The sequence below is a fragment of the Arachis hypogaea genome, chromosome 18 (genome assembly GCF_003086295.3).
Source record: "Arachis hypogaea cultivar Tifrunner chromosome 18, arahy.Tifrunner.gnm2.J5K5, whole genome shotgun sequence".
In the NCBI taxonomy this organism is placed as follows: Eukaryota; Viridiplantae; Streptophyta; class Magnoliopsida; order Fabales; family Fabaceae; genus Arachis; species Arachis hypogaea.
Window position 1 is genome coordinate 32,897,909 of NC_092053.1, and position 10,660 is coordinate 32,908,568.

The window sequence follows — 10,660 nt, forward strand, 5'->3', positions numbered from 1 at the left end:
AGAAAATCGTTTGAATTATTTACAGTTCTCTGAAATAAATCAAAGAGCATTTGAAGCTCTAAAGATAATCTATGACAAGTTGAAAAGAGAAGTTGAAGAGTTAGAAAAATTAATAGAATCTCTAGAAAATGGTGATGAATCAATGATAGAGTTCGCGAAAATTCTAAAATAAATAATGAAGCATAAAAAGATTGAAAAACCAGAAAATAAAATAAAAAGAAAAAGGGCGGAAAAATTAAAAAATAAAATAAAGGAGTATAAAAGGGAATTAAATAATCTTTAGATCGAAATTGATGACCTTTTAATAAAAAGGATAGAAATAAGAATAAATATAAATAAGTTAGAATTAAAGTTAAAAAATTTATAAATGCCTGGAAAACCATATTATGACTTAAAAGAATTAAAGCTGTTGAAAGAAAAAATGGAGAATGAAGTCGAAAAATTAAAAAGATATTTAGAAACAACAGAAAGTGTAGAAATAAAAGAAGTTTTTGAGGATTTGAGAAATTATATTAAAGAAAAAGACAAACAGATAAAAGATTTTACATACCATAATCCATGCAAAAAAGAATATTATAAACTAAAACAAGATTGAAAAAATTATAAAAATGAAATCAGAATTATAAATATACATCAAGGACTAGTAATAAATGATCATATAACAAATACAAGAGAAATAATAGAAATGGTCAATACTTTAGATTATGAATTTGCAAATTATTATCAAAATCCTTTAAATAAAGCACCACCAATTGAATCCATACAAATTATAAATTTATTCGAAGTAAAATATGAAGAGTTAATAGAAATTTCGAAAAAAAAATTAAAAGAAAAATCGACTCTAAAAAATTAGTATCAGAGCCAAGTTAACGATTAAGAGTAACACCTTCTCTTTAAACAACACTTTTAATAACACGCTTTTAAATTAATAACAACCACAAAATAAAAAACATCTTTAAAAAAAAAAGTTGAAATTGGCAACTTTATCAAAGCGCCCCTAAATCTTAATCCATCGTTTGCATGTGGAGGGGCAGCGCTTGGGGTTCAGTCAACCATAGGCACGTAGTCGAGTCAGACACGTACGAAATCACACAACTCCACTCACAGCCACAGACCACAACAATAATTAATAAATGGCACAATCGTAATAACTTTGGAAAACCAAGGTCAATTAATTTTCCCCCAAACATATTTAACCCAACCCTTTCTCACCGGCTACACTCTCTTCGCTCCTCTTTTTTTTTTCTCACAAAAGTCTCCAAAATCCCGTTCCTCATTTTCCGATCACCTTCCTTCGATTCAAACTCTTCCATAATCCAGCGTCGTTTTCCTCCGATTCCACTCGTCCGAGTTACCCCGAGCTACCAGTATTCCGCGCTCGCCGACACCACCCACCGCTCCGATGAGCGATCTCGCCGGATAACACGCAGGGATCGCAGCCGCCACGTTCGAATCGGTTGTTTTTCTTGATCCTTATTTATTCGCTGGTTCTGAGGAGAGGGAAAGGGTTTCTTCAGTAGTGGTTGTGCCGGAGGATTTTTCTCCGGCGAGATGACGGGGGCGAGGCAGCCTACTTGGAAGGAGAGGGAGAACAACAAGCGGAGGGAGCGGCGGCGGAGGGCGATCGCCGCCAAGATCTTCGCCGGGCTGAGAATGTACGGAAACTACATGCTCCCGAAGCACTGCGACAACAACGAAGTTCTTAAGGCGCTGTGCAACGAAGCCGGTTGGACCGTTGAACCTGACGGCACCACGTATCGGAAGGTAATGAAATAGGCAAAAAGCTTCACCTTTGATGTTACTGTTGAACAATGCTATTTTGTTTTTGGTTGTTTAAATTAAATTTATGTTAGCTGTTATGCAAAAATTGATTGTGAATTTGTGATCATCTTTTGTTGTTTTGATGCTATGTGAGGTTTGAGTTCGAGTTTATTTTGATTTTGCAGTGTTAAAATGCTGATGTTAGTATTGCAATTGTTTTGGACTTCTGGTGTTTAGTTTTGGGTGTTGATTCTATTGCTTTTTAGGGGTTTTCACTTCACCAGTGTACGTTAGATCTGGTTGGAGCTAAGCTATTGTGCCTCTCTCTCTCTCTCTCTCTCTCTCTCTATTGAGCATGGAGCACAAAAGATTCGTTGTATGGTGTGTTGTTTTAGTCCCCATTCGATAGATAGGATGAAGGCATAGATCTCGAGGTAAAGGAATGTGAATAAAATGGCCATTATGGGTTCGAGGGAGTGCCAGAAAGGTGGAAATCATCTTGCATTTGATACCGGGAAGTGGGAATTAGAGGGGGTTTAAAGGGGTAGTTTTGTCAGCTTAAAAAAGTGTCCTCATAGTCATTGGTAATGTATTTATTTGTGTGCGCGCGCGCTTGCTTAGTGGTAACATGGCAGAAGCCTTTTGCAGACATTGCATGGTACTCTGATTTGGATAGCCACTTTTCTTTCTTCCATTTGTTTTTGGGGAGAAAAGAGGGGGGTTCCTTGAAAACCCGTGATATTTCTTTTTTCTTTTTTTTTTAAGGGGCTTTTGCAGTTGTATTTATTTGTTTCTGCAGTGGCCACCCACCTTTATTGATGACGCCCTACATAAAGTGTTCAATAATGCCGGCTATTACTGGAGATGTAGCTTGTTTTGACTCGCCAGATTTGTTTATGCTGAATAGGGCCTTTTTTTCTGGGTTTGGTTTGGTTTCTCTTCTTTTGCTTTTTTTTTCTCTTTTTCTTTTTTTTTTTTTAATTGATTTTGGTAAAGAAAGGGGTTGGAAGCACGTGTGTTTTGGAGAGAAAAAGAAGGGGAAAAAAGAGAGAAAAAAAAAAAAAGGGGGGGGGGTGTTGTACAATATTCTATCTTCGTTAAGAGCAAACTACTTGTGATAATTAATGTAACTTGAGTTAAGGTGTTAAGTGATGTCTTGGAAATTTGTAGTTGCTCTCTAAAGACTTTGGCATCTAGGTTGATGTATTCTGTTTAAAAAATTTAATGCATATGGACATATAAATATGTTTAAACTCTTCAATGCCAAACTTTTGGAAGCTGGTCTTCATCAGTAATGGAATGGATGTAATTGAATAAAGTAAGAATGACAACTTGAAATTGAGTTGAATCAGGTAAAACTACAGGAAGCTAATTATGTAAGGTTAGTTGTACAGTTTGTGTATTTAATGTTCTATATTCAACTTGGTCCCTTTTGCATTATGTGCATGGATTGATTGCTTACAATGCTCTATTGATAAATTCTATGCTTTACTTAAATAATTCTATCTTTTACACCACCAATGTTGGATATATAATTACAAATTATTGTTACTATTAAATATTAATAGTGATTTTATGATTTAAGAAGTGTTTGGATCAAAATCTTTGCTGTCTGTCAGTTTCAGGCAATGGATATGTGATTTTCTTTTTTTTTTTTGGGGGGGTACAAGCATATGTGAGAACTTTACCTGTGGTATTATGACAGGGAACATGTTTGCTCAGTTATTTTTTTTTTTTTTGAGTTCACAAGTAATTGATGTTAAGGGTGGCAACATGCACCTTACTGTGGAGCGGGTTTGAGTGCAGGTCAGGTCTCAACCCTACCCGACCAAGCCGCACCTTATATATGTATATGTTATAAAAATATGTTATAGGTAGGTGTTGAACCAAAGACCACTTACTTAGTGTAAAAGATTTTTACCATTGAGCCAAGATCCTCCATTGATAGTTTAAAACTTTTGTTTATATAAAAACCAATTCTATTTTAGTAATACAACATAATATCACAACATTTTATTTGTGTTTGTGTTATTAATTTAAGGACTTTTATGTAGAATTGAACACTTGATGGTTATGTTGTTTATGGGACGATTGTGTTGTTTGTGGGATGATTATGTTGTTTGTATTGAATTTTTAATTTGCATGCTCGTTAGGTTATATAATATTTGTGAAAAACCTGTGGGTAGGGTTGGATACCCACGGGTTGACCGCGGGTAGGGTTAGGGTTGGGTTGTTCTCAACCCGCGGATAAGGTAGGGCTGAGTTTTAGTAACAAATTCAACCCGCGGGGAGGGTTAGGGTTGGGTTCAAACCCTACCCTAAACTACCCCTTTTTTTTTTTTTTTTACCAAAGATAGGAGGCTCGAACCCGCAGCCTCTTAATTGAGTATGGGGAGAATATGCCATTTGAGCTATAACTCATTGGCACCCTAAACTACCCATTGCCACCTCTAATTGATGTATCATGTATGAAAATTGCAAGAGCATATACTATGTAGGTACCTTGTTCATGAAGAAATTGCTACATTGTTGTTTGTAATTTGGATCTCTGTTGTTGCTTATGTCATATATTTTAATTATAAAAATTGTTGTTGCTTATGTCATATATTTTAATTATAAAAATTCTAGTTGTTTCATTCTGACAATTTTACATGCTATCTCTAGATTCTTAACCTTGAACAATTTGTAAATGAAGGGATGCAAACCTGTTGAACGCTTGGAAGTTGGTGGTTCTGCAGTGGCAACCCCATGTTCATCTTTCCATCCAAGTCCCTGTGCTTCCTATAATCCAAGCCCAGGATCTTCTTCGTTCCCTAGCCCGCGCTCATCTCCCTTTGCCACAAATGCCAATGCTGATCCAAATTCACTCATTCCATGGCTCAAGAACCTCTCATCTGGATCATCGTCAGCTACCTCTTCAAGGATTCACCAAATATTCATTCATAATGGCTCAATTAGTGCTCCTGTCACTCCTCCACTGAGCTCTCCATCTGCGCGAGCTGAATGGGAAGACCAGCCCGCCAATCCCATGGTGGGTGTACAGCAGTACTCTTTCATGCCTTCCTCCACTCCTCCAAGCCCTGGACGCCAAGTTGTTGACCAAGATTTGTTCGGCAAGATTAGGGCTCCACAGGGTGATGGGACAACTTCTCCAACCTTCAGCCTGGTCTCCTCAAACCCATTTGGCGTCAAGGAGGAGACTCTTGGTGGCAGCAGCTCCTGCAACTGGACGCCAATTCCTAGTGGTACTTGTTCTCCTGTTGTCGCCGCAAGCTCTGATCACACAACAGATATTCTGATGGCTGAAGCTGCTTCAGATGAGTTTGCCTTTGGAAGCACCAAAAAAGGTTTTGTGAATGCCTGGCAAGGAGAGAGGATCGTTATTGGGTCAGATGACCTTGAGCTCACCCTCGGGAGCTCAAAAACCAGGTAGCTAGGATCTTAATTTATCGAGTGTTTAAAAGTTATTTTCCCATGCAGGTGTATGATAAATCAAAATATATTCTCTCAATAAATTCCTAACCTAAATTTTGTTGTGTTGCAGGCAAACTTCTGCATGAATGAACAGCCAGTGGTTCACATGACTTTGACACCCTTTTTGTCTGCTCTGTAACAAAGTTGGAGAAGGGAACAACCATAGTGAGCATAAGCAACTGCTGATGGTTTGGTTTGTTAATTTTTTTTCTTAGGTCTTAACTTATTTAGTAGTTTTGTATACACTAGTTAGGTTTAGGCGTTTTGCTGCCATTGACTTGGTCAGTGTCTTGTCCAAACCCTGAATTCTATTAGAAAGATCAATATACGTGTATGGATCTTGGTTTGATATTGAATGAAATTTTACTTGGAGATTCAAGTGTACTTGAATGGCCATGGGATGTTTTCTTTGTTTTTCTGATTTTATTAGGGAGCCTGCACTGAAACTTTAACCTTTGTTCAAAGTATGGCCATGGGATATTTCCTTCAAGAATTACCAACATCATTTGGAAAATTACATTTCTCAACATGCCGCATTCATGACATAAGAAGTAAGAACTCTGTATAATAACTGCTAATTGCTCAACAACCCAAAAGTAGGTAGGGGTGGCAACCGGCATGTCTGCCCTACCTTGCCAAAGCCTGCAGACCACCCGTCCCGCCTAAAAACACGGTGTGAAAATACTATTCTGCTTTTTGCCGGATTGGCTACTTGATAGGCTGCCTCTTTTTGGCAGATTAGCAAGTTGATAGGCTATTGGTTATAAAAGGATTTTTTCAAACTATTTTCTTACTTTGGAAAAAAATTGGAAAAAGTTATTGTTAAGTTTGTTTTTTTTTTTTTTTTTTTTTTTTTTTTTTTTTTTTTTTTCAAATCAGATAATTTCATTAATGACATGAAAGAAATATATAGGTGTCTATACATAGGACAAATAAAAAAAAAAAAGAAATTCCCAACGCTCTACTATAGAGATAACATCATATAATAATTTAATAAGAGATAAAAAAGTAAAGTGCTCATCAATTAAGAAGTGAGAATTTGTTGAAGTTCTTTCTGCAGTTTCAAAGTCGACGCCATTATTTCTTCCACACTAGTTGATACATTATCAAAGATGAACCTACCATTATCATTCTCTGAGAGGAGCTATTGAGTTGGATACACAAGACTTCCATTCTCAAGTTCTACTCAACATAGAAATTATAGTCTTCGGTACTCCTTCTAGTAGCTGGTAAGCCCATTTTTGACCAAATTTTCTTTGATTTTACAAAATGAAAGATGCAATGATTGATTATTTCTGGAAATTGTAGACATCTTCGGCAGATAGGTTGAATTGATGGGATGCGATGATGAAACTTTTGCAGCACTGGAAGCTTTTCATGGAAGTCTCTCCAGAGAAAAATCTTAATCTTCCTTGGGATTTTCAATTTCCACAGTTCTCGCCACAAATTTCATTGTGTCATAATCTCTGGACAAAATTCAATGGGAGGATGCGAGAATCCATAAGTCACATGGTACCCATTACTCAATTCATACAAACCACTTTTATTAAGGGTCTAATAAATTTTATCTTCTGCACCCCCAATTGTTGTTACTAGCACACGCTGACTAGTGCCCTCAGAAAAAATACTTCTAATTAGTGTTTGATTCCACTGACCATTAGAAAGTATTAAGTCTTTGACCATCAACAGTGGTTGATTTTGTAGATTAGAAATTTCAGATGAAGTAACAACATAAAGATGTGGAGGAGCAAGCCAAGAATCACTGAAGATTCGGATACTGGACCCATCACCAACTCGCCAAACTAGCCCATTTTCAACAACCTTATACCCTTCCAATATGCTACGCCACCTCCACGAAGGTATTGTTCTGATCTCTGCATTCATTATAGAAATGTATCGAAAATATTTACCTTTGAGGAGTCTAGATAGGAGTGATTGTGGCTGAGAGACAACTTTCCAACATTGTTTTGCTAATAGCGCCAAATTCTGAGCCTCTAGGTCCTTAAAACCTAGTCCACCTTCCAATTTCAGTCTTGTCATAGTATCCCAACTAATCCATGCCATTTTTCGCTCTGTACCTTTTTTACTCCACCAAAATTGGGAGAGTATGTTGTGAATCTCCCTAATTAAAGTGTCAGGAAGACGGAAACATGATAATGAATGATTTGGGATAGCCTCCCCAATAGTTTTGATTAGAACATGCCTGCCTGCAGAGGAGAGAAGTTTTATTTTCCACCCTTGAACTCGCTTCCTCACCTTGTCCTTGATTTCTCCGAAGGTGGCCTTTTTTTTATTTTGGACTGTAGATGGAAGACCCACATATTTATCCTGTGCACTAATATGAACAATTTCCAATTTTCAAGTCACTAGTAATCGAGTAGCGGGAGGAGTATTATTACTAAAGAATAGAGTTGATTTATGCAAATTAAATTTTTGGCCACTGAATCCCTCGTATGACTGAAGAAGATTGAGAATATTTTCACAACTGTTTTCTGACGCTTTGCAAAAAAGGATTGAGTCATCCACAAACAATAAATGATTAACAGTAGGACATCTTTGGTTGATCTGAATACCTTCAATGAGACTGTTTTGCTCTGCCTTGTTTGGTAAAAAGGATAATCCTTCTGCATAGAAAAAAAAGGTAGGGAGATAGAGGGTCTCTTTGACGAATACCTCTATTTGGTTTAAAAAAAACCAAAAGGTTCAACAACGACATAGTAAGAAACTGTAGTCACCGCCTCTTGTATCCAACCAATCCACCTAGATTCAAATCCCAACTTCTCCAAAATGAACCAAAGAAAATGCCACTCAATACGATAATATGCTTTACTCATATCCAATTTAACAACCATTTCACTCGATAGGCCCCTCTTCTTTGTCTTTAGATAGTGCATACATTCATGAGCGACTAGGACATTGTCTGAGATCAATCTACCCTTAATGAAGGGACTTTGATTAGGGCTGATCAGCGAAGTTATAAATTTCTGTAACCGATGGACTAGTACTTTAGAAATAATCTTATACACAACTGAGGAAAGGTTGATGGGTCTAACCTGTGTCATATCCTTGCATCAAGAATCTTAGGAATGAGACAGATTTGTGTATGGTTAAACCTCTTTAGTAGTCTACCACTAACAAAGAAACTGCGGACAGCCTTAAAAATATCCCCCTACTAAACTCTAGTAGAATTGAAAGAATTTAGCCGTACATTGATAAACCCCGAATTTATGATTTATCTTGTGCTTAATTTGGGAGATTTTATCAAATTTTCTCACATTTATTCAATAAAATAGCATGGTTTTGCAATTCTCCCTTGATTTGTGCTTAAATGTGAAAACATGCTTTTTAGGCCTTAAAATAGCTAAATTTAATTCACTTTAATTCCATTCGATGCCTTGATATGTTTGTTGAGTGATTTCAGGTCCATAAGGCAAGTATTGGATAGAAGAAGTGAGGAGAAAAGCATGCAAAGTGGGAGAACTCATGAAGAAATGAAGGAACCGTAAAGCTGTCAAGCCTAACCTCTTCACACTCAATCGATCATAACTTGAGCTACAGAGGTCCAAATGAGGCAGTTTCAGTTGCGTTGGAAAGCTAACATCTGGGGCTTCGAAATGATATAAAATTTGTCATATGTTACTTCGCGTATAAGGGCGCGCACGCGCCATGTACACGTGCGCGCCGATGCTGCTCGTGGCCCATTAAAGATGAAATCGCTGGGGGCGATTTTTGAAGCACTTTGGGCCCAACCCAACTCATTTCTAATACTATTTCATGCAGAATTCAAGCTTGGGCAAGGGGGAGAGCAATTGTTGGTAGCATTAGCATCATGTAGGTTAGTTTCTAGAGAGAGAAGCTCCCTCTTCTCTCTAGAATTAGGTTAGGTTAATCCATCTTAGATCTAGGCATGATTTCTTGATTTCATCTTGTTTCCTTTACAATTTCTTGTTTCTACTACTCTATTCTTCTTAGTTCTTTTGTCAATTTTACTTTTATATCTCTTTTATGTCTATGAACACTCATGTTGGATCTTGTTTACATTTGATGAAATTTAATGATGATGTTTCTTTTATTGTTGAATTGAGTTGTGATTTACTTTTCTTGCAATTGGTAGTTGGTAGATTTATTATTCTTGCACTTTTACCATGCTTTCCTTTTATACCCACCAAGTGTTTGACAAAATGCTTGGTTGGGTTTTAGAGTAGATTTTGAGCATTCTTGGCTTGGGAAGAGTAATTGGGCAATCTTGAGTCATTAATACCCAATTTAGATTGGTGATCTAGAGTTGTTAGTTAATATGATTTCTATTGACTCTAATCTCTTGCTAATTCCATTAGTGAGTTGATTAGGACATTTGGATTGAGGTTAACTAGTCTTGTTCGCCTATCTGTATGGCCACTATGGCAAATTATATATAATTTCGAAACCCTGGACGTTAGCTTTCCAACGCAACTGGAACCGCGTCATTTGGACCTCTGTAACTCAAGTTATGATCGTTTTAGTGCGAGAGGGTCAGGCTGGACAACTTAGCAATTTCTTCAATTTCTTGTATTCCTTCCACTTTTGCATGCTTCCTTTCCATCCTCTAAGTCATTCTTGCCCTGTAATCTCTAAAATCACTTAATGCACATATCAAAGCATCGAATGGTAATAAGAGAGGATTAATGTTAGCAAATATAAGGCCAAAGAGGCATATTTTCAATCATAGTACAAAATCCGGAAGGAAAAAGTAAAAGCATGCAAATAGTATGAATAAGTGGGTAAAGAGTTGATAAAAACCACTCAATTGAGCATAAGATAAACCATGAAATAGCGGTTTATCAACCTCCCTACACTTAAACATTAGCATGTCCTCATGCTAAGCTCAAGAGAAGCTATACAGGAGTGAAGAGGAATGGTAGAATGTATGAAATGCAACCTATCTATATGAATGCAACTACATGCAAAATGTTTCTACCTACTTGGTTAAAAGTAAATAAGCTCTTCAAGACAAACATAAATCAGATTTCACTAATTCAAATTATACAATAAAAGATAAGTAAACTTGTAAGAAGATAGCTCATGAAAGCAGGGAACATAGAATCAAGCATTGAACCCTCACTGGTAGTGTATATCACTCTAATCTCTCAAGTGTCTAGGGTTAATCACTCTACTCTTCTCTAGTCATGCTTTCTAAACTTTGTTCTTCATCTAACCAATCAACAAGTATTTAATGTACTAATGCAAACATCATGAGGTCTTTTCAAGGTTGTAATGGGGCTAAGGTAAGGGTGAGGGTATATATATGGCTAAGTGAGCTATAAATTGAATCTTTAATTAACCTAAGCTTTCACCTAACATACATATACTCTATATAATTCTAATTCATGCCTAGCTACCCATAATTCTCACTTTTGCATCACATACTCATGTACGAAATTTTTCT

The 10,660-nt window shown here is 36.8% G+C and overlaps 1 protein-coding gene and 1 long non-coding RNA gene across 3 annotated transcripts; both read left to right on the forward strand.

Annotated features, from left to right (window-relative positions):
- Window positions 1–1,184: 1,184 nt before the first annotated feature.
- On the forward strand, window positions 1,185–5,619 carry LOC112770898 (BES1/BZR1 homolog protein 4). 2 transcript variants are annotated; one of them, XM_025815374.3, is made up of 3 exons: window positions 1,185–1,764; window positions 4,457–5,190; window positions 5,306–5,619. In XM_025815374.3, the coding sequence occupies exons 1-3, from the start codon at window positions 1,552–1,554 to the stop codon at window positions 5,319–5,321; spliced, it is 963 nt and encodes a 320-aa protein (XP_025671159.1). In that variant the 5' UTR covers window positions 1,185–1,551; the 3' UTR covers window positions 5,322–5,619. The 2 variants fall into 2 exon arrangements, with proteins under 2 accessions (XP_025671159.1, XP_025671160.1); XM_025815375.2 differs by lacking the exon at window positions 5,306–5,619 and having other exon boundaries at window positions 1,226–1,764; window positions 4,457–5,194.
- Window positions 5,620–6,083: 464 nt separating this feature from the next.
- LOC140181161 (uncharacterized) lies at window positions 6,084–9,315 on the forward strand. Its single transcript, XR_011875903.1, has 3 exons — window positions 6,084–6,464; window positions 6,544–6,747; window positions 6,940–9,315. It is a non-coding gene; the product is annotated as an uncharacterized lncRNA (long non-coding RNA).
- The last annotated feature ends 1,345 nt before the right edge of the window (window positions 9,316–10,660 follow it).

What these genes read in the sequence shown, in the direction of transcription:
- LOC112770898 (XM_025815374.3), top strand. Translation starts at nt 1,552, where the DNA reads ATGACGGGGGCGAGGCAGCCTACTTGGAAGGAGAGGGAGAACAACAAG. An exon ending in ACGGCACCACGTATCGGAAG is followed by an intron (nt 1,765 to 4,456) that starts GTAATGAAATAG and finishes TTGTAAATGAAG; the next exon opens with GGATGCAAACCTGTTGAACG.